This window comes from Heptranchias perlo, chromosome 3, assembly GCF_035084215.1.
Source record: "Heptranchias perlo isolate sHepPer1 chromosome 3, sHepPer1.hap1, whole genome shotgun sequence".
In the NCBI taxonomy this organism is placed as follows: domain Eukaryota; kingdom Metazoa; phylum Chordata; class Chondrichthyes; order Hexanchiformes; family Hexanchidae; genus Heptranchias; species Heptranchias perlo.
This window is the reverse complement of record NC_090327.1, coordinates 13,060,714-13,085,102: the sequence shown is the minus strand read 5'-3', so window position 1 is coordinate 13,085,102 and position 24,389 is coordinate 13,060,714. Positions and strand designations below refer to the sequence as shown.

Below are 24,389 nucleotides of genomic sequence, written 5' to 3'. Positions count from 1 at the left end.
GAAGGCACCTTTTGCCAACTCTCGCCTTCATCTATTTCGAACTTGATCTTCTTCCCATTCTATGGCCATCTCATAATCTCATCCTCCTCCACTATTTTGGAGATCAATTCTAAAGGTTCCTCGGACCCCTTTAATTTCTTTTTCAGTTTCTTTTCTAACATTTCGTGGACACTTGCCATGATCACTTATACTAAAAGTGATAGTATACTCGCTTCCAGAATTTGAACAATTCGCGTCTTTTGTGATCAAATTAAGTCTGTCGATTTTCAAATGTATTTTCTTTTAGACGCTTGATTTTATGTCAACGTAACCCATTGATTAGTCGCGTCCTGCCCCGGTCACCAATTTGTAACAGATTCGGACATGACACCAAATGGTAATCAATGTCTCATTTATTAACAGTTAAATCAAACATGCAATAGTATTAAATATTAGAAAAAAGTAACAATACAGAGTTTAAAACGATATTACTCCCTCAGTACTGCAGTGGACGTCAGCCTAGATTTTATGCTCAAGTCCCTGGAGTGGGATTATGAATGATGTGGAGATGCCGGTGATGGACTGGGGTGGACAAATGTAAGGACTTGCACAACACCAGGTTATAGTCCAACAGTTTTATTTTAAATCACAAGCTTTCGGAGCTTTGCTCCTTCGTCAGGTCACCTGACAAAGGAGGAAAGCTCCGAAAGCTTGTGATTTAAAAGAAAACTGTTGGACTATAACCTGGTGTTGTGCAAGTCCTTACATTTGTGATTATGAACTCACAACTTTCTGACTCAGAGGCAAGAGTGCTAACGATTGAGCCATGGCTGGCAGACACACTAGCGTTTGTTTTCCCAATTGGGAGAAGCATCTCTAAGTCACTCCACAAGCTTGGGTAAGAGACATAGGAAAATCTCTACTTGGTACCATCAGCCGTAACAGTCTCACGACCCTCTATTCTGTGTTTCAATATCAGTTACATAGATTGGGAATTTACGGTGTCTTCTCTAGAACTCAGTGATTTATCGCCCCTTGAGGTACATCAGAGAATTCCATCAGTGCTTGAACGCTGAAGGAGAAATGTAACTCCTTATCAGTAAATATAAATCAGATTCAGTCAGTTCATGGTTTGTTTTTCATAGATAAACCTTTACTGCTCTGACATTTTGTGACAATTCAAGAATCAAACAGAATAATTCGCATGTTCCATCATGAATGGCAGTTGGGTGACCATTTAGCTGGTTATTTTCTCGTTCCATTTACATTTGATGGAACCCGTCACTAATTCAGAAGCCTTAGTGTTTTTTTGCTTTGGGGATTACATTACAATATCCTCAGTGATGCAGTAAGAGCGCTGAGCGCCCACTGTTTCATGTGATTGCATTTCATTCTTGTACCAGCCTTCTGCCAAAAAAAGCCTTCAAATAATTATATGAGGTCTTTATAGAATTATAGAATCATGCAGCACAGAAGGAGGCCATTCAGCCCGTCTCCTTGAAAGAGCTATCCAATTAGTCTCAACTAGTCTTGCTTCAGTCTTTTGTAGAAAAAACTTACTAGTTGTGGAATCTCTATTACCCAGGAAAAAGTGACTGAAGCTCCCCGGTACCAAATCACAGCAAAATAGACGGTCCTGATTAAAAAGAAATTGAAGGATGCTATTATCAACCTTCAAAATCGGACTGTCGGTTGGATTTGATTCAACTCATTGATGGTCTAAATAACAAGGTAATAGTGGGTGAGCCTAAGATGAGATCTGCATTTTATAATAGATTCTGTGCAGAATCAAATAATGTGACAGGCGTGCCATATTTTAAGATTTTTGACTATTTTTCCACAGAGGGATCCAGTATAATTCTATATTAAAATGACGATATTAAGCCAATTCAGTTTACAAGAGGTTAAATCCGCAACACACAGCTTCTGGGAAACGTGGATTAGATTCAGATGAATTGTTTATTCAGGTTGCTTGAGACAATGAAGTTGGTGATCATTCAAACTTATTATTGTTGAGAGCCTTCACTCAGGAAGGTGGAAACCAGTTTAACTGACAGCTCAGCTGGCTAATCCTTGGGAGCCGGGTTCAAGGTCAAATTCCTGGCTTCCTGTTCAGCTAGGAAACAAAGGATACATTAAAACATAATCTGACTCAGTGTGGAAGATCTGGTGAGGGAGACAGACATAGGGAATCGGAGTGGTCTCTTGAAGGTGCTGGTCAGGATTGGAGCAATTGCTGGTCATAAAAGTTGTATTTAGCCCGCCAACAGAGACGGGGTCCATTCGGGGTGGGGGGAGAGTCCAAAACTAGGGATCATAAATATGAGATAGTCATTAATAAATCCAATAAGGAATTCAGGAGAAACCTCTTTACCCAGAGAGTGGATAGAATGTGGAACTTGCTACCACATGGAGCAGTTGAGGCGAATAGTATAGATGCATTTAAGGGAAGCTAAATAAATACATGAGGGAGAAAGGACTAGCAGGATATGCAGATAGGGTTACATGAAGTAGGGTTGGAGGAGGCTCATGTGGAGCATAAACACTGGCATAGACAAGTTGGGCTGAATAGCCTGATTCCGTGCTGTAAATTCTATGTAATGTTTTGTTATTTTTAATGTTACGAGGAGTGTTATGGAATAAATTGTAATTTGTTTGAAAATGTTACTCTGTTCGTTAACTTACTGATTATAAAGCAAATCCCCCTGTTAATTTATATTTGGCCTCATCTCTGTAAAATGGTCATCAGACTGCCTTTTGGAAGATTGGAGAAGTTCATGTAATGAACGTGTGAGATTACACTATTCAGTTCATATAATAAGGGGTTTAATTTTTATGCCTGTGGTTCACGATATTGTAGAACTGGATATCGGGCAGTAAAGGTAAACTCTGGATCGTAAGCAATGCGGGACCTGCTTATCGGAGAGATTGGGGACAATGAATCCAACAGAATGTCTACAGCAGACCCAAAATATGTAACAAGGAGCCAGATATGAAAAGGTTCCTGGATTTGGGCAGCTCATGGATGGAAATACAGGAAAATGAGACGGGAGGGTTGTGAATGCTGCATCATTAATTCTGAGCTTGCAGGTGCAGATCCAGTAATGCCCATTTGGGGAAGCCAGCAAGTCCTGGGACAGCAGCGATGGGGGCGGAGATCTGGCAATGGATCCCCTTTTTGTCTTTCCAGCACCTGAGAATTGAGAGTTCCCTATTTGCAGTAATGAGAAAAATGGGCCCTATTGTAAGCTGGACAGGATGATACGTTTGGAGGAAGCAACCTCTTAGCAGGTTAATAAATTTAAATTCCGACAATAAGCAGTTGGTTAGCAACCACAGGTCTTTAAATTCAGAATGCAAATCAGTCTCGTCTTCTGAAGCCGTATCTTCAAAAACCTAGAAAAAGTGAACTCATAATTGATTAATGAATTCATCAAAATCCAACATCTGTTCCTTAGTGTTGGAACCAATGTTCCAGTTTCAAATCTAGTGCTAGATCTAAATATGCTTTGTATTTGATTTAAGACGACAAATTTGATTGCCTTATTTTTAATGAGCTTTCCTCACCCCCTTTTTGATCCATGCCAACACTCTTTTAAGAGAACAGGTAGACAGCCAATAATAATCTACATCCAGGTACTGGGCAGTTCATTTTTCCCTTTATACATTCCAAGATACAATAGTTATCGGAAACTCTCAGGTACTAAATTGAATGGCAGAGTGTCACCTTAAATTGAATCAGGATCAAGGGGAAAAAAAATTGAATAATAGATCCAATTCCTGAAAGAAAAATGCACATTTACATAGCGCCTTTCAAGATGTTCTAAAGCACTTCACAGCCCTTTGCAAGTGTAATCACTGTTAATGTGTAGGTAAATGCAGCAGCCAATTTGCCCACAGCAACATCCCATGAACAGCAAATGAGATGAATAACCATTAAACTGTCTTGTTGGTGTTGGTTGAGGTGTAAAATTTTCCAAAGATACCAGGAGATCTCACTTGCTCCTCTTTGAATAGCACCAGGCAATCTTTTCCACCCATCTGGATAGGGCTCCACTTTAGCATCTGATTTGAAAGATAACGGGCTCGATGTTACCAGGGCTGCGGGTTCGCGGCGGGGGGGGCTATTGGGCGCATGGGTAACGCGCCCGGTGAAATTAGTCTGCCCCCCGCGTGATGGCAGCCTAATTGGATCCACTTACCTGGTCTTCCGGGTTCCCCGCTGCTGATCTGCGCGTCGGGCGGGCTACGCATGCGCAGTAAGATCTGTCAGCTGGAGGAGCTCTATTTAAAGGGGAAGTCCTCCACTGACAGATGCTGCAACAAATAGAAAAAATTACAGCATGGAGCAGCCCAGGGGGAAGGCTGCTCCCAGTTTAATGATGCCTCACTCCAGGTATCATTAGATGGGGTGAGGAGGAGGGGGAGGACAGAGATCTTCCCCCCGGCGGGCGAGAGGAAGCGGCCTGCCTCTGCCACCAGGAAGGCCTGGCTCGAGGTGGCAGAGGAGGTCACCGGCATCACCAACATATCGCCCACCTGCATACAGTGCAGGAGGCGCTCCAATTACCTCAGTAGGTCAGCCAAATTGAGTACACTTATTCATTCCCCTACACTCCATCTGCCACATCACCGCCCCCACCCCACATCTCCTTCTGCACTGCCAACACTACTCTGTCACATCACCCCTCATACCCACTCAAACCTCATCCTCATCTTACCTGCACTTACTCACCTCGCCAGTACTCATCCCGCCACTACCACTCAACCCAATCCTCATACAATCTCATGGCTCTATCTCATACTCACCCTCTCGTGCATCTCTTTCACAGTCAGCCTCACTCAACCTGCCACTACCTGTGCTGCAGCCACAGGGCATGCATCACATATGTGCACTAGGCAGCGTAAGGCAAACGTGTCGTGAGCATGAAGGGGATGCACAAGGGTGTTTGAGGGTTTGTCATGGTTTTTACTTATATTTAATTTCTGACCAACTCGCATTACATATTATATTGGCACCACTACTGCCACGCCTTTGCGAATCCTGTCTGGTTTGTGCAATAATGCCCTTTCCTGAGGATCACTATGAAGACCCACAACTGATGCCACCCATTGTGTCACTGCAGAGTGGGTGTAGGTGTATTTGGTGGGCTCTTTTGTGCAGACGACTGAGAGACGTCGGCGATGTCCCCGGTGGCACCCTGGAAGGATGCGGAGGAGAAGTTGTTGAGGGCAGTGGTGACTTTGAGAGCGACAGGTAAGAAGATGGTGCTCGGGCCAACCGGGAGCAGCTCGGCATGAAGGAGGCTGCAGATGTACACGACTACATGTCGAGTGACTCTGAGCCTCCGTGTGCACTGCTGCTCAGAGAGGTCCAGGAAGCTGAGCCTCGGTCTGTAGACCCTGTGGCGAGGGTAGTGCCCTCTGCGACGCATCTCTCTCTGCGGTTGCCCTCCCTCCTGCTGTACAGGTGGATGTGTCACAGCACTGTGTTGTGGAGCTCCACGTGTCAGAGGTGGACGGCTTGGCCGGCGAGGCTGGTGAGGCTGTTCGCCCTCCGAGGAGGTCATGACTGCAGCTACGGCAGCCCCCATCCGGAAGATGTACATCTGAGGGGGTCCGCAAGGTAGGTAAGTGTGTCCTCACACCGGGGTTGCGGTTCCAGGTCGGTGAATTTTCTTGTTAGGAGGAGGGTGGTGGAGGCCAAACTTTGTCCAATGTGACGGAGTGGCCTCCTGTCGAATGCACCTTTGCAGCTGCCACAGGCTGCTGGCTGAAACACCTCCGTTTGAACTGGGAGTGTTTCCCCCAGTATGGGAAACAGTCTCAGTTCAGTGTAAAATCCCATCCCTCCTAATAAAACAGCTCAATCAGGTCTGTAAACGACCTGAACAAGCAACATAAATACTTTCAAGTGGCATCCTGCTGGCTTTAATTGCCTGCGGGATTCCCACCTGCGGGGGCTGCGCGCGCACGCCGGCGCGTCAGTGGGGAACCCGGAAGTGGGCGGGTTGGAGCCGGGCTCCGAACCCGCTCCGGGATTCCCCAATTTTCGGAGCCCCCGCCCTGCCAGGAACGCACCCGATAGCGGGTGCTAAAATGATGCCCAACATTTCTCATTGTACAGCAAGTCCTAAAGTGGGGTTTGAACCCACAACCTGCTAGAGGGCTACTTCTGAGCCCAGCTGAAACACAGCTTTTTTCCTTAGTTCCAAGTACCCTTCATTCATGCACTGTCATAAAGGTAGAGATGAGCAGGCTGATTTTCCTTTGTTGGGGACCATAATTGGATGCCTGTCAGAGGATGGGAGCACATGGTTATCTTGCTCTTAGCCTTTTGAATGGCTCGTCCCTTGGCTGGGCCTTGCTCCAGAAGATTGTAGAAGGTTAGCTGCAGGCCTATCATTGTCAGGAACCCTGATCACAGAGCGAGAGTTAATGGGTTAAATCATATACTGTTCCTGAAGCTTGCATTGAGCTTCATTGCAAGATTCTGGTGCCTTGCAGCAATTTTTAGAAATAAGTATACAAGCATTTTTAAGGGTCCTTTATTGAATCATATTGTTGAAATTGTGACTAAATATACCTTAATGCAAATTTAAATGAAATGTAAATATTATGGAACATTCTTTGATCTGCTTAATAGACTAGTACAAAGCAAGAAAGATGAGCTCCCTTCATGCACTGGGGCTGTTGCATCTGTTTAATAGTTGAATTAAAAATCAGTATGAAATATAAGAGCAGAATATGAATAAATTACTCTCAAATACATTGGTGGAGTTCAATCATGCCATTATGTAAAATAAAGCTCGCAGGCTGTGGTACTTTTAACAACATGTTGCTGATTCTGCATTAATTATAAATAATTCAAAATGTCACAAATATATGATTTGACAACAGCACTACCGTACGCCTAACATCAAATTCGAAGGTAACTTCCTCTAATGATTTTCATAGACAAATATGCTAAATTCAACAGTGACAGATATATGTGTCTTTACTTCAAGGAACAATACCAACTTCCAACACAGCTCATCCTGTCTGAACAGGGAGCGTAGTAGAATCATAGAATAATACAGCACAGAAGGAGGCCATTCGGCCCATCGTGCCTGCGCCGGCTTTTTGAAAGAGCTATCTAATTAGTTCCACTCCCTTGTCCTTTTCCCATAGCCCCGCAAATCTTCCCCTTTCAAGTATGTAATTACAACATTGGTTGCATAACAACCTAAATTTGCCACTCATAAATTATGGTATTTAAAAAAATACACTTCCTAGACGGCTTGGTGTCTCTGAGAAATACATACCAGGATGGGTCTGTGCTGAGTTATATGATTTCAGTGACAGTAGTGGGGATTATAGAAGGCACAATCAGCCAGAATTACCAGTGCTGGACACTATACAGGTACCCCTGGTGGAAGTAGGTATGGGTGGATGTTGGGTGAGGACAAGATTGGGTTTGGCTGGGACTCACTGTCAAGGCTCATACATGAATGGTGATGGGAGCAAGGTATAGGAAGGCGGTTGGTATTTGTAGACCCATAGTCCAGCATCATGTATCAGTGATGTTAGTGCCTTTTCCCAGGGTGTTTCCGCTTAAGGACATAGTGTGCAAATTGTAACGCCTAACCTGTACTGACCTATTGGATGGGGCAAGTGAGCTAACTGGCTGTAGGGTTTCACTGGGAGCCACTTGAGATTCAAGTGCTCCTATACCTCCTTATACTGGTTCATGGGATGGCCCTGCAATTGCTTCTGCCGCATCTTAGTTGGTACTGTCCACTCTCTGGCATGTCGACTATCAATTGTGCAGTCGTGTGGTGTGGTGTGGGATGGGGGGGGTGCTGAATGGAAAATGACAAACAACGCCCATGTTTTTTCCGCCAGTGTGTGAGCTTCCTTGTCGCCAGCCCGTGCTCAGAAAATGACAACCATACTACTGACTTCCTGAACAGCAGATTTAGAGACTGGGAGGATATCGATTTACTCCAATGAACAATCAGCGTTTTGCACAATGGTGGAAACTTTATGGGGAGTCCAATGGCGAGTCTCACCCATCAGAGGTGCCTGCTGGAAATTATGGGCAATGCGCATCCAAGGTCGGAGAATCAGGGGCAATGTTCAGATTTTTGTCATGCTCCTGGTGAGTGAGCCACAGAAAATCATCTCTCAAACCTAACATTTTGGTGTATACTGTAGACCAGTTATTTAGAGCAGTAAGTATTAGCTTTCAATATCATCACTGTGTATACTGCACCCTTCGTGCTACAATAATATTCTGCAAAAATTGAATGCATTTTATTGATTTTTAAAATCATTACTTATATTAGATTAACATCAATGTTGCTGTTTTTTTTTGGCCCTTTCACCTCATTTTCTCTCCTGAAAGTACAGTTCCATTGCCTCTGACCATCTTATTGCATCCTGACAAAGTGGCCATTGTTCACATGTGGACCTTGACAGTGAGTATGGGCAGCCTTTGCAGCTGAGCCCAATCCTTGCCTATTGTACACCTGTATCGTACTTCCAGCAGGAGTTGCAAGATATTGATTAGGAGTAGAAACCCTAACTGATATTTCTCTTCCCTAGCCCAGGGATACTGCAAAGAAAGAACTTGAATTTATACATCGCCTTTCACAACCTCAGGACATCCCAAAATCTTTACAGCCAATGAAGTACTTTTGAAGTGTACTCACTGTTGTAATGTAGGAAATGTGGCAGCCAATTTGTGTACTGCAAAGCCCCACAAACAGTAATATGATAATGACCAGATAATCTGTTTTAGTGATGTTGGTTGAGGGATAAATATTGGCCAGGACAGTGGGGAGAACTCCCCTGCTCTTCTTTGAACAGTGCCATACCCCATCTGAGAGGGCAGACAGGGCCTTGGTTTAACATCTCACCTGAAAGATGGCTCCTCTGACAGTGCAGCACTCCCTCAGTACTGCACTGGAGTGTCAGCCTGGATTTTGTGCTCAAGTCTCTGGAGTATTACTTGAACCCTTCTGACTCAGAGGCAAGAGTGCTACCAATTATAGCATCCATACCACCCGCTCCACCTGAGATCAGAGAACTCAGCAAAAACTGGGGACCAAATCTAGACCTTTCTGGTCTGTGTAGCTCAGCTAGTCATTTGAAAAACTCGCTGAGCCACGAAAGTAGCTCTGTCTTTTGAAACAACACAACATTTTCTTAAAAGTACTGCATAATTCAGGACTTCGGAATGCATAAATAAGAGGGTCAATGATTGAATGGCACATGATAAAGATTAGATCAACCTGAAAGAACGTAAAAAAACATGTGCAGTATGGGTTTGCTGGACAGAATAAGTAGAGAGTGAGGTGTAGGGAAAATGGGGCCCAGCAGGCAATAAAGATACCGAGCAGGATAGTTAACGTGAGGGCTCCTTTCAAATTGGTTCTTCGATGAACTGTGTTACCTGGGAGGTTTCTAATCTGCTTTGCATGCATTTGAGCCAGCATGAACATGTATATGTAAAGGGACACAATAAGAACCAAAGTTATGAAGAACAATATAATAAAGAAGCTAACAATGGCGTAATAATGGGCAAAAGCGATCATGACGATGCCACTAAAAGTACAAAACAGCCACATCCCTGCAATGATAAAAGCTACTCGCGTTCCTGTCATGATAGTGTGGTATCGCAAAGCATGAAAAATAGTTATGTATCTGTCAGTCGTGATTGCTGCCAAATTGAAAATGGAGGCTAAGAAAGAAATACACAGCAGTGAGTCGTACATATCATCTAATTTATCTAACAAGGCTTTAGTGAACAGATGTTCATTGTGATTTTTTATGGATATTGTAATTGCTTCCCAGGCCTTGGTCAAACTTAGTAGAATGTCTGAAGCCGCTAAACTGCAGATGAAGAAGTACATAGGAGAATGTAGATTCCTGTTTTTGATCACTGCAATGATGACCAGCAGGTTCTCGAACAAACTTACTCCTGCAAGGATGAGATACACCTCAGTGGGGATTTGGATTTGGGTGCACTCCTTCACATCACTTACATTCATACGGCCGCTGCCATTTATTTCAGGCGTTGTTCTATTTGCCAGCCAAGAAGGGATGGTGGTGTCTGTGTGTGGAGGGATGTTGGTATCTGTGCCCAGTGAGATGTTAAGTCCTGCCATTTGTTGCATTTGGTGTCAAAGGTAAAATTCAAGGAGAATTAATCTTCAACAAACTGATTAAAAAAACAAGTACTTGACGTGGAATTGTCTTGTGGTCACGGCTTTGCGTACTGTCAGTTTTCACTGCAACAGGAAGTGGAAGGCGTATCTGAAAAAGGACATTAGAAATATTTAAGATGAAATTAAGTTAAGTTAAACTTTAAGTTAATCATTTAAGTTAAAGTTATATAGAACTTTGGTTAGACCACACTTAGAGTACTGTGCACAGTTCTGGTCTCCAAATTACAAAAAGGATATAGAAACACTGGAGGAGTTGCAGAAGAGATTTACAAGGATGATACCAGAACTGAGAGGGTACAATTATCAGGAACGACTGAATAAGCTGATGCTCTTTTCTCGAGGAAAGAGAAGACTGAGAGGCGACTTGTTAGAGGTCTTTCAAATTATGAAGGGTTTTGATAGGATAGATGTAGAGAAGATGCTTCCACTTGAGAGGATGTCTTAAATATAAGATAGTCACTAATAAATCCAATAAGGAATTCAGGGGTAACTTCATTACTTAGAGAGTGGTGAGAATGTGGAACTCGCTACCACATGGAATAGTTGAAGTGAATAGCGTAGATACATATAAGTAGAAGCTTGATAAGTACATGAGGGAGAAAGGAATAGAAGCGATATACTGATAGGGTTGGATGAAGAAAGGTGGGAGGAGGCTCGTGTGGAGCATAAACACCGACATGGACCAGTTGGGTGGAATGGCCTGTTTCTGTGCTGTACAATTCTATGTAATTCTACAAAATCCTAAATTCCTTGTAACAAAATTAAAAAATATAAAAAATACAAACACACACAGGGTTCCCACTCCTTATTACGGTTAAATGGTAATTATTGTTGCTTCAAGAAGTTTCAATAAGGCTCAAATTTTGGAATACAGCTGGAAACACCTGGCCTGAAAATTCCCTTATCAATACTAACTGGATAGATTGGTCCTGATATTGCACTCCCTAGTGCCTGGGTATTGCTCGTTTTCTAGTCTTTATGGAGCAGAATAGGAGGCAGAGACCCGTTCAGTCAGGGCTCTGCCCTCTTTACCTCATCCTGTGATTTCTTAGCAGGGTCAAGGCAGCCACAGTAACGAGGTGAGAGAGACGGCACTTCTGCCCTCCTGTCTCAATTTACTGTGGTTTTGTCTCAGGAGGGCCCATTTCCAGTGGTGTCCCAAGGAGCTGGTGGTGGGCCTTGTGCATAGGAAGCCCTCAGACCCTCTGAGGATGTCCGGCAGTAAACCAAGGCTAATGGCCCCCTTTCCTTTTGCAATTTTTTCATCAGGTCCTCAGATCTGGAGGACTTCTGGCTGCTATTCTCCAAGAAGGCCTCGAGGGCAGCAGCCAGGCCTGCAGCTGCAGTTCTGTATCCACCCATTTGCCATTGGGGTCGGCATGCACTGGGGGTGCAACTGGGCCATGTTAATGACACAATCCACCAAATTCGGGCGCTATGAGGCCTGGACAGTAAGACGAGCACCTGGGGTAAATTGCATATGTATATGATTGTGATGTGATTGTGATTGTTAAATAGTCTGCTGGCACTTTGTAAAGGCTAATGTGAAGGAGGTGCTGGCAAGTTGCTGGGACTCATGGAGCTGGAGGTGAGGAGGGGAGAATACGGGGGGAAAGAAAAATTCCAATCACTACCTCGATCTCATTTACCAACCATTTCAAAGTATATTGTATATATGTTTTTAACAGCTTTGCTTCTTTAGCTTCCTTAATCTGATGGAAAAATAATTAAACAACAGGTTTAGATTAGTGCGGCTTTTATAGAAAAAAATTGCATCCTACAAACAATGCTGATACATTAGAAATAGAGACAATAATTACATGAAACTTGACATGATGTAAAGGCTTTGCCTGCACAGGAAATTAGGAACAGGAGTAGGCCACTCAGTCTCTCCAACCTGTTCCACTATTCAATTAAATCATAGAATCTTGGAAGAATCATTGAATAGTTACAACATAGAAGGATTCCATTCGGCCCATTGAGCCCATCCCGGCTCATTGTAAGAGCATTCCAGTTAGTCCCATTCCCCTGCTCCTTCCCCACAAATATTTCCCTTCAAGCATTTATCCAATTACTTTTTGAAAGCCACGATTGAATCTGCTTGCACCACCCTTTCAGGCAGTGCATTCCAGATCATAACTACTCGCTGCGTAAAAAAGGTTTTCCTTATGTCGCCTTTGGTTCTTTTGCCAATCACCTTAAATCTGTGTCCTCTGGTTCTCGACCCTTCTGTCAATGGGAACAGTTTCTCTTTATTTACTTTATTTTAACCCTTCATGATTTGATTTCTATCAAATCTCCTCTTAACCTTCTCTGCTGTAAGGTGAACAACTCGAGCTTCTCCAGTTCATCCATGTAACTGGAACCCCTCATCCCTGGAACCATTCTAGTAAATCTTTTCTACAGCCTATGGCCTTCACATTCTTCCTAAAGAGCATTGCCCAGAATTAGGAACATAGGAACAGGAGTAGGCCATTCAGCCCCTCGTGCCTGCTCTGCCATTTGATAAGATCATGGCTGATCTGTGATCTAACTCCATATACCTGCCTTTGGCCCATATCCCTTAATACCTTTGGTTGCCAAAAAGCTATCTATCTCACATTTAAATTTAGCAATTGAGCTAGTATCAATTGCCGTTTGCAGAAGAGAGTTCCAAACTTCTACCGCCCTTTGTGTGGAGAAATGTTTTCTAATCTTGCTCCTGAAAGGTCGGGCTCTAATTTTTAGACTGTGCCCCCTATTCCTAGAATCCCCAACCAGCGGAAATAGTTTCTCTCTATCCACCCTATCCGTTCCCCTTAATATCTTATAAACTTCGATCAGATCACCCCTTAACCTTCTAAACTCCAGAGAATACAACCCCAATTTGTGTAATCTCTCACAATACTCCAGCTGTGGCCGAACCAGTGTTTTATAAAGGCTCAACATAACTTCCTTGCTTTTGTACTCTCTGCCTCTATTTCTAAAGCCCAGGATCCCGTATGCTTTTTTAACTACTTTCTCAACCTGTCCTGCCACCTTCCTCTAGTCCGAAAAACAACCGTTCACCACTACTCTTTGTTTCCTGTCACTTAGCCAATTTTGTATCGATGCTGCCACTGCCCCTTTTATTCCATGGGCTTCAATTTTGCTGGCAAGCCTATGATGTGGCACTTTATCAAACGCCTTTTGAAAGTCCATATACACAATATCAACCGCAGTGCCCTCATCAAAAAACTCAATCAAGTTAGTTAAACATGATTTGCCTTTAACAAATCCATGCTGGCTTTCCTTTATTAATCCTCACTTGTCCAAGTGACTATTAATTTTGTTCCGGATTATTGTTTCTAAAAGCTTCCCCACCACCGAGGTTAAACTGACTGGCCTGTAGTTGCCGGGTTTATCCTTACGCCCTTTATTTTGAACGAGGGTGTAACATTTGCAATTCTCCAGTCCTCTGGCTCCACCCCCATATCTAAGGAGGATTGGAAGATTATGGCCAGCACCTATGCAATTTCCGCCCTTACTTCCCTCAGCAATCATGGCTGACCTGTACCTCAACTCCCTATCCCTTGATAGCTTTACCTAACGAAAACCTAGCAATCTCATAGCTTACACTATTGGGGTAATTTTCTCACTTTGCACTACTGGCGGGGAGCGTTGTCCACTTGTAGTGCTCATCAGAAATTTAGACGGGCACTGCGCATGATTTTTTTGACCATTATGCAGTGCGCGTCCGAATTTCCGCTGTCAGCTGCTGGTCAGTGAGGCTCCCCGTTGGGTAGTGCAGAGTTGGAAAATTACCCTTTAGAACAACGACAACAACTCGCAGTTATATAGCAACTTTAACATAATAATGGCACTAAACAGTGACAAATCCCCAGGACCAGATGGTTTCCATCCTAGGGTTTTAAAGGAAGTAGGTGAGCACATTGCAGATGCCCTAACTATAATCTTCCAAAGTTCTCTTGATTCAGGAACTGTTCCTTTACATTGGAAAATTGCACATGTCACTCCACTATTTAAGAAAGGTGAGAGAGAGAAACCAGGGAATTATAGACCAGTTAGCCTAACATCTGTTGTCGGGAAATTACTAGGATCTATAATTAAGGATAGGGTGTCTGAACACCTTGAAAATTTTCAGCTGATCAGAGAGAGCCAGCATGGATTTGTGAAGGGTAGGTCATGCCTGACGAGCCTGATTGAATTTTTTAAAGAGGGAACTAAATTAGTGGCTATGTTTATGGATATTGTTTATCTGGACTTCCAGAAGGCATTCGATAAAGTCCTTCATAAGAGACTGTTAGCTAAAGTTGAAGCTCATGGAATTGAGGGCAAATTACTGACCTGGTTAGAAATTGGCTGAGCAGCAGGAGACAGAGAGTAGGGATAATGGGCAGGTACTCAAATTGGCAGGATGTGACTAGTGGTGTCCCACAGGGATCTGTGTTGGGCCTCAACTATTCACTGTATTTATTAGCGACTTAGATGACGGGATGGAGAGCCAAATATCCAAGTTTGCCAATGACACAAAGATAGGCAGCATTGTAAGCAGTGTAGATGGAAGCATAAAATTACAGAGAGATATTAATAGATTAAGTGAATGGGCAAAACTGTGCAAATAGATTTCAATGTTCACCATCAATATCCCGGGGGTCACCATTGACCAGAAACTTAACTGGACCAGCCACATAAATACTGTGGCTGCAAGAACAGGTCCAAAGGCTGGGTATTCTGCGGCGAGTGACTCCCTTCCTGACTCCCCAAAGCCTTTCCACCATCTACAAGGCACTAGTCAGGAGTGTGACGGAATATTCTCCACTTGCCTGGATGAGTGCAGCTCCAACAACAATCAAGAAGCTCGACAACATCCAGGACAAAGCAGCCCGCTTGATTGGCACCCCATCCACTACCTTAAACATTCACTCCCTTCACCACTGGCGCACCGTAGCTGCAGTGTGTACCATCTACAAGATGCACTGCAGCAACTCCCCAAGGCTTCTTCGACAGCACCTCCCAAATCTGCGACCTCCACCGCCTATAAGGACAAGGGCAGCAGGCACATGGGAACAACACATCCTGCACGTTCCCCTCCAAGTAATACACCACCCTGACTTGGAAATATATCACCATTCCTTTATCGTCGCTGGGTCAAAATCCTGGAACTCCCTTCCTAACAGCACTGTGGGAGAACTGTCACCACACAGAAGGCTGCTCACCACCATCTTCTCAGGGGCAATTAAGGATGGACAATAAATGCCGGCCTTGCCAGCGATGTCCACATCCAATGAATGAATAATAAAAAAAATGTAGGCAAGTGTGAGGTCATCAACTTTGGATCTAAAAGGGATAGATGGTGAAAAGCTCGAAACAGTGGAGGTCCAAAGAGACTTAGGGGTCCATGTACATAGATCATTAAAATGTCATGGACAGGTACAGAAAATAATCAAAGAGGCTAATAGAATGCTGGCCTTTATATCTAGAGGACCAGAATACAAGGGGATAGAAGTTATGCTGCAGCTATACAAAGCCCTGGTTAGACCATAACTGGCGTACTGTGTTCAGTTCTTTGGGCACTGCATCTTAGGAAGGATATATTAGCCGTGGAGGGAGTGCAGCGTGGATTTACTAGAATGATACCTGGACACCAAGGGTTAAATTACGAGGAGTGATTACACAAACTAGGGTTGTATTCCCTGGAACTTGGAAGTTAAAGGGATGATTTGATCGAAGTTTTCAAGATATTAAAGGGAACTGATAGAGTAGAGAGAAACTATTTCTGTTGGTTGGTGAGTCCAGGACTAGAGGACATAGCCTAAAAATTAGAGCCAGGACTTTCAGGAGTGAAGTCAGGAAACACTTCTACACACAGAGGATGGTAGAAGTTTGGAAAACTCTTCCGCAAATGGCAGTTGATGCTAAATCAATTGTGAATTTTAAATCTGAGATTGATAGATTTTTGTTAGCAAAGGTATTAAGGGATGTAGTGCTGTGGTGGGTATATCGATTTAGGTCACAGATCAGCCATGAACTCATTGAATGACGGAACAGGCTCGTGAGGCTACATGGCCTCCTCCTGTCCCTGTGTTCCTTATTCCTATGGACCCTTTCCAGCAGAAGTCATTGGACAGCAATCAGAAACAGGAACCCTAGCTTATTTCTCCCCCAATATTAAGGCCAGTTGTCACCATCGATGCAATCAGCAGAGACCAGGCACTGAACAACAGGATTTCCTAGTCTGGCGTGGTCCATTCCCACACTGGACAGTAAATCTACTAACTGATTCCATTGAGGGAATTCAAATGTTTGCAAACTCTTTGCTAACCAATATTCATTTTGTAAAATCTGCACTGGCTGAGATCTGCTTTGTTCTCTGATAATCAATAGCAAATCTCCACCAGTACAGCATTATCAGGACAAACTCGCTCTGAGCCCAGTTACTCCTGGCAGACACACACCCTGATAAACGGTCTGTGAGGTCCAGAGAAACATGTGCAAATGATTAAACTGAACCTTCCGGCTGTAAATCACAATTACTTTTTTAAACAAAGCCTTTGTAAACAACAGGAGTGGGGCAGGGATTTACAAACAGCAGCTCATTTCTTTTTTATGTGAATATAATAATGTTTGACCTTTTTTCGCTGTTCCCTTTTTGTTGCAACAACACAATTAGGACAGAGCTTTGTCAAAAATTACCTTATTAGGGCTACTATGTAACATTTGCCAAAGCTTTGTTACTGAGCCCAGCCAGCTCATACGGTTATTCTTAAACAGTGAGGTGAATTTAAGATATGATTAATCTAAAAAATGTAGCTTAAACATGGAACAGCCCGTTTACTAGCTCTTCTAAGAAACATCCCTTTAAAAAAGAAAGACCTGCATTTATATAGCGCCTTTCACAACCTCAGGACGTCCCAAAGCACTTTACAGCCAATGATGTACTTTTTGAAGTGTCGTCACTGTTGTAATGTAGGAAATGTGGCAGCCAATTTGCGCACAGCAAGCCCCCACAAACAGCAATGTGATAATGACCAGATAATCTGTTTTTTTTTAGTGGTGTTGGTTGAGGGATAAATATTGGTCCCGGACCCTAGGGAGAACTCCCCCGCTCTTCTTCGAAATGATGCCGTGGGACCTTTTACGTCCGCCCGAGAGGGCAGACGGCACCTCGGTTTAACGTCTCATTCAAAAAGATGGCACCTCCGACAGTGCCGGTCATCAGAGAACGACAGAAAAACCAGTCTTGAGAAATTAGTCCTGATTTTGAGAGACAGACAAAAGTGAAGCTCTCTGGCCCAAGATGCAAGTTCACCTGCGCCAGTTGTTCAGGGGTAAGGCTACACCACATTATTTTGAAATGGTGTCCCTCCCTGTGAGTAGACTATTGGCACAGGAAAGGCTCGCCCTGAGAGCTTGATCTGTATCACACTTGACTGGGAAGTGTGAAATCTGATGAGGCAGCAGCTCTTAAAGGATTGCCGCTTGTCATAAGGGGAGAAGAATTGTGATGGTAGCGGCAGAAAACGGGCTAATTGCTCACAATGGCACAGCGAAGACATTATGGGCAACATTGCTTCCTTTGTTGGCGTAGAGTTGGAGATGCTGCTGCAGGAGGTGCCCCATAGGTGTGTAGCCCTATCTGGGGCTAAAGGCTACCATCCCGTAAAATCACAGATGCCATCTCCAGGGATGGAGGTCACTGAACGAGTCAATGCAGTCACCCAGCTCTCTCATACCTGACTGCAAATAAGGAAGAGGTTTGTTAGGAGCAAGACAAAGATAAGTGCTTTTTATTTTTGCACACATTTCTTGTGGGGATTACCAACCATGGCACAAATCTAAGTTAGGAACTGCTGTCCCCTCTGGGGGTACTATTTCAAGCACTGCGCACAGCCATTGCCCTTTTGCACGCACTCTTTTATTGTAGAGCTGGACAGCACACTTTTCTTGCAGGTGGAATTGGCAGCTGAGGAACCAGCATCCGGATGCTGAGGTGTTTCTCTGCTTTTAGGGGTTCAGTGGGTTCAGCAGCCATGGGCGCTGTGGAGACCCTTAAGACCCATTCACCCCGTGTTTCTTCTTCTCCAAACAATGCAGGCACCACTCAATGCAGGTACCAAACAATGCAGGTACCACTCAATACAGGTACCAAACAATGCAGGCACCACTCAATGCAGGCACCACTCAATGCAGGTACCACTCAATGCAGGTACCAAACAATGCAGGCACCACTCAATGCAGGCACCACTCAATGCAGGTACCAAACAATGCAGGCACCACTCAATGCAGGCACCACTCAATGCAGGTACCACTCAATGCAGGTACCAAACAATGCAGGCACCACTCAATGCAGGCACCACTCAATGCAGGCACCAAACAATGCAGGCACCAAACAATGCAGGCACCACTCAATGCAGGCACCACTCAATGCGGGCACCAAACAATGTGGGCACCACAATGTGGGCACCACAATGCGGGCACCACTCAATGCAGGCACCACTCAATGCAGGCACCACTCAATGCAGGCACCAAACAATGCGGGCACCAAACAATGTGGGCACCACAATGCGGGCACCAAACAATGCGGGCACCACAATGCGGGCACCACTCAATGCAGGCACAGCAAAGAGATCGTGGCTGTTTACTGCATTATGACCACTGGTAAAATAAAGCACTTCTATAGCAGCTTTCCTGACTCAGGACGTCCCAAGCCGCTTTACAGCCAATGATGTACTCTTTGAAGTGTAGTCACTGTTGCAATGTAGGAAATGTGGCAGCCAATTTGCGCACAGCAAGTTCCCACAAATAGCAATGAGATAATGGCCCAAGAATCTGTTTTAGTGATGTTGGTTGATAAATATTGGCCAGGGCATCGGGAGAACTCCTCTGTTCTTCTTCGAAAAGTACCGTGGGATATTTTACATCCACCTGAGAGGGCAGACGGGGCCTCAGTTTAACGGCTCATCTGAAAGACGGCACCTCCAGCAGTGCAGCACTCCCTCAGTACTGCACTGGGGGTGTCAGCCTAGATTCTGTGCTCAAGTCTCTGGAGTGGAACTTGAACCCATGACCTTCTGACTCAGAGGCAAGAGTGCTACCGACTGAGCCAGATATGCAGTATAATGTTTCTGTGGTCAGATATCACCTGAGCAGCAGTTGAGTGTAAATCTTTTTGATTCATGAAGATCACGGGGTTCATATGAAAATGCCTTTATGCCCACATGGGAACCATATGTAACACTTTGCACTTAATGGAACCCTGTCAGTGAGCTCTCCACTGTCCCGCTGTTGCTACCTTTCCACAGGAGGAGTGACAAAAATACAAGCATAGTGCAGCTCACATGATAGAATAGAATCATAGAAGTTACAACATGGAAACAGGCCCTTCGGCCCAACATGTCCATGTCGCCCAGTTTATACCACTAAGCTAGTCCCAATTGCCTGCACTTGGCCCATATCCCTCTATACCCATCTTACCCATGTAACTGTCCAAATGCTTTTTAAAAGACAAAATTGTACCCGCCTCTACTACTGCCTCTGGCAGCTCGTTCCAGACACTCACCACCCTTTGAGTGAAAAAATTGCCCCTCTGGACCCTTTTGTATCTCTCCCCTCTCACCTTAAATCTATGCCCCCTCGTTATAGACTCCCCTACCTTTGGGAAAAGATTTTGACTATCTACCTTAATGATACATGTAGGTGCACTGCACACTGCCTGACGTGGCAGATTTCCCCTGAGTGCCTTGGGAGGAAGCAGCAGCATGAAAGCTTCATGCTGCGGTAACCTTCACTTATGCAGGCAGGCTCATCCCCAAAATTCTAGAGGCTGGGAGGACGTAGAGCACGTGGATCACCTCCACAGGGGACACGATTTGGCGTGGAACCGGGATCTGCTGAGTATTCCACCCCATGTGGAAACGTCCCAAATTCCTGTCAGGGAGAGCAGGGGAGTACTCTGCCCGCTCTCCCATACATCCTAGGGCAGTTCCTGGGAGCATAGATGCATTTAAGGGAAAGCTAGATAAACACATGAGGGAGCCAGGAATAGAAGGTTAGGCTGATAGGGTTAGAAGTAGAGGGGTGGGTGGAGGCTCGCGTGGAGCATAAACATCAGCATGGACCAGTTGGGCCGAATGGCCTGTTTCTGTGCTGTAAATTGTAAGTAATTCTATGTAATGTTTGGGGAAGTTCCTGGGCTACTCTGGAGAGTCTTCCCACTAGGCTCTCCCTAGGCCTAGCAGGACCTATGCCAGCTGAGAGTTGAGTGTTGATACATCTGGCCAATGATATTGCAAAATGCCCCCTGTGGTAGCCTGAAAGTTGCCAAAGGCATAAAAGTTGAGGGCATTGGCTCCTTGACTACACCAGGAAGTGCCATCTCCAGACTGGAGGTTGGGGGCAGGTCTCCATATAGCAGGTGGCACAGCTCTGAAACTGCCTTCTTAAAGAACTAGAGGATGGAGAAGCAATTCTCCACTGTCGATACTCATGTACCTGTAGATATGGTTGGTGGCATAATGGTGGGTTTGGCCGGTCACCTCTGATGCCATCTGATATCCTCAGCATTCCTAGTTCTTCCCCACGAAAACTTGTGTGAGGGGTTACTGAAAGCAACCCCCACAGCATGAAACTGAAAGGCAGCAAGATTAACTGACCAGTGCAGCTTAAGTGATCCCTTCCCAAAAGTCAAGAACCTTTCTGGCCTTTAATGCCAATTTTACATGGGGAACTACGTCCTTGTAAGAAAAACATTAATATTTCTTTGCATAGAATGAAACTTTATAATGAAGCTCTTGCTCATTCTGCATGAGAGAATACATCACTGCCAGGCAACCAGGTCACGAATTTATGTAGCAAGTGGGCGGGAAGCCAGCCAGTTTCTGAGCTCCCAGTTATTTGGCTCCATTTTGCATAGTTCTTGCCATTAATACACTTTTAACAGCAGAAATTTCTAGGCTAATGTTCAACGAGTTGTACAACCAAAAGTGGGGCCAGTAAAAAGTTATTGCTCAGTGTGTTGGTGAGATGTCCATTTTCAAATGAACTGGAGAGGGGGGGACCCAATTCATAGACTGAGTGCTCTTGGACAAAAGTGACAAATAAATGCTTGCTGGACTTGCGAGGGTATAGCCTTTTGTTTCCATATTTGATCTTATAGTCTCCGATAGTAAATGAGAGAGGTCAGCACAAGTCATTTGACAAAACCTATTTAAAGAGTCATATAATATTACTGTAACGTTCATGCTCATTTTTGCTGCCGCTTTGGGCTATCGTGAAACCCTTTCATTCAGTCGTTACAGGGCAACTTTGATGGCCAGCCCCAAGCGGTGAATATCCGCGGTGATGCAGCTTCGCACCCGTAAGTTGGCTATTTCATTCTGTTCATTGTTGTGTAGATTGGCCTTTAGTAGAAATGAGCAGTGTTGTTGCTGTTTTTGTTCCTCAGGGCTTGTTACATTTGGCAAACTGGGTGTTGCCAACAAACTCATCCAACTATCAGGGATAGAAAGCTTGATGAAGGAAAACATCTTCAGTGAAACCTCCTTCCACCAGCGAGAGTACACCATACCAGCCCCATCGCGTACAAGGGGCAAATCGTGTTCGCACGAATGCGCCTGGTATAAGCGGAGGGGACTGTATCAGACTCCTGAATTGGCCATGCGGCATTGATTAATTTCCAATCTCCCATACAGGGTGTGTCATCTTGGAGCCGATCTAACACTGAAGATGTTAGCCGCCAATTGGCGGCTAATCACCAGTTGGCAGCTAATCACCAGTTGGTCATCAGAGAATTGGCAAGTCCTCTGGTGAGCAGCCAGAAAATGTATGAGCTCACTGCCGCCATCTTTCGGACTACATCATGGACACACATCTTAACCTGCGGTGGAGGACTGGTGGGAAGAATTAAGGAAAATATATTCCAGTCCACATCATTGGAGCTCACCTTGGCCTCTTTCTGTGCCGTAAATTTTCTATGTTTCTATATTTCTAAATCTGACACTGAATTCCATCCAGTCTGGAGTGATAATGCTTTGAGCCATAATGGAAAGAGGGGAAGCTGGAAACAGTTACAAAGTGCAGATATTTATGAACCTGTCTTTGTTAACCTAGGGAAGAGTGATGTGCCATCAAAGACAACTTTATTGAAATGATCATAATAGGATAGAATTTCACATTGAGTTCGAGTGCGATGTACTTAAGTCCAAAACTAGAGTCTTAAACTTAAACAAAGCCAATTACATAGGTGGGAGAGGCGAGTTGGCTAAGGGAGAATGGGAAATTAGATTAAAAGATATGATGGTAGATAAGCAATGGCAAACATTTAAAGAAATATTTCATAATTCTCAATGAATATACATTCCATTGAGAAATAAAAACTCCACAGGAAAAGTGATCCATCCGTGGCTAACTAATGAAGCTAAGGGTAGTATTAGGTTAAAAAATAATGTTGCCAAGAAGAGTAGTAAGCCTGAGGATTGAGAGAGTTTTAGAAACTAGCAAAGGATGACCAAAAAATTGATCAAGAGGGAGAAAATAGAATATGAGAGTAAACAAGCAAGAAATATAAAAACAGATTGGAAGAGCTTCTACGAGTGTGTAAAAAGGATGAGATTAGCGAAAGTAAACGTGGGTCCCTTAGAGGCTGAGACAGGAGAAATAATAACGGGGAATAAGGAAATGGCAGAGATGTTAAACAAGTATTTTGTATCTGTCTTCACAGCAGAAGACACAAAAAGCATACCAGAAATAATGGGGAACCAAGGGTCTAGTGAGAGTGAGGAACTTAAAGTAATTAATATTAGTAAAGAAAAAGTACTGGAGAAATTAAAGGGGCTAAAAGCTGACAAATCCCCTGGACCTGATGACCTACATCCTAAGGTTCTAAAAGAGGTGGCTGCAGAGATAGTGGATGCATTGGCTGTGAGCTTCCAAAATTCCCTAGATTCTATAACGGTCTCAGAGGATTGGAAGGTAGAAAATGTAACACCGCTATTCAAGAAAGGAGAGAAAGAGGAAAGAGGGAACTACAGGCCAGTTAGCCTGACATCAGTGGTCGGGAAAATGCTGGAATCCATTATTAAGGACGTGGTAACAGGGCACTTAGAAAATCATAATATGATTAGGCAGAGTCAATGTGGTTTTATGAAAGAGAAATCATGAATGACAAACCTATTGGAGTTTTTTGAGGATGTAACTAGCAGGGTAGATAAAAGGGAACCAGTGGATATTTGGATTTTCAAAAGGCATTCGATAAGGTGCCACATAAAAGGTCGTTACACAAGATAAGGCCTCATGGGGGTTGGGGGTAATACATTAGCATGGATAGAGGATTGGTTAACAGACAGAAGACAGAGAGTAGGGATAAACAGGTCATTTTCAGGTTGGCAGGCTGTAACTAGTGGAATGCTGCAAGGATTGGTGCTTGGGCCTCAGCTTTTACAATCTCTGTTAATGATTTAGATGTAATGTATCCAAGTTTGCTGTTGATACAAAGCTAGATGGGAAAGTAACCTGTGAGGAGCACACAAAGAGTCTGCAAAGTGATATTGTCAGGTTAAGTGAGTGGGCAAGAAGGTGGCAGATGGAGTATAATATGGGGAAATGTGAGGTTATTCACTTTGGTAGGAAGAATAGAAAAACAGAATATTTTTAAAATGGTGAGAAACTATTAAATGTTGGTGTTCAGAGGGATTTGGATGTCCTTGTACACGAAACACAGAAAGTTAAGATGCAAGTACAGCTAGGTTCACTAGATTAATTCCTGGGATGAGAGGGTTGTCCTATGAGGAGCGATTGAGTAGAATGGGCCTATACTCCATGGAGTTTAGAAGAATGAGAGGTGATCTCATAGAAACACATAATATTCTGAGAAGGCTTGACAGGGTAGATGCTGAGAGGCTGTTTCCCCTGGCTGGAGAGTCTAGAACAAGGGGGCATAGTCTCAGGATAAGGGGTCGGCCATTTAAGACTGAGATGGGAGGAATGTCTTCACTCAGAGGGTTGTGAATCTTTGCAATTCTCTACCCCATAGGGCTGTGGATGCTTCAGTCGTTGAATATATTCAAGACCGAGATCGAGTCAGTTTAACCTCAGTGGTGGGGAAACATTTAGAAACGATTATCCCCGACAGAATTAACAGTCACTTGGACGAGTGTGGATTGATTCGGGAAAGCCAGCATGGATATGTTAAAGGCAAATCGTGTTTAACTAACCTGATGG

At 44.1% G+C, this 24,389-nt stretch overlaps 1 protein-coding gene across 2 annotated transcripts in view; it reads right to left on the bottom strand.

Moving 5' to 3' along the window:
* Positions 1 to 6,513: 6,513 nt before the first annotated feature.
* The window catches only part of LOC137310218 (adrenocorticotropic hormone receptor-like), a 152,039-nt gene continuing 134,163 nt past the window's right edge, over positions 6,514 to 24,389 (bottom strand). For both annotated transcript variants that reach the window (XM_067978138.1, XM_067978139.1), the window contains one exon: positions 6,514 to 10,278. In XM_067978138.1, the coding sequence (XP_067834239.1) occupies positions 9,102 to 10,139 (1,038 nt within the window). In that variant the 5' untranslated portion in view covers positions 10,140 to 10,278 and the 3' untranslated portion in view covers positions 6,514 to 9,101. The remainder of the gene's footprint in view (positions 10,279 to 24,389) is intronic.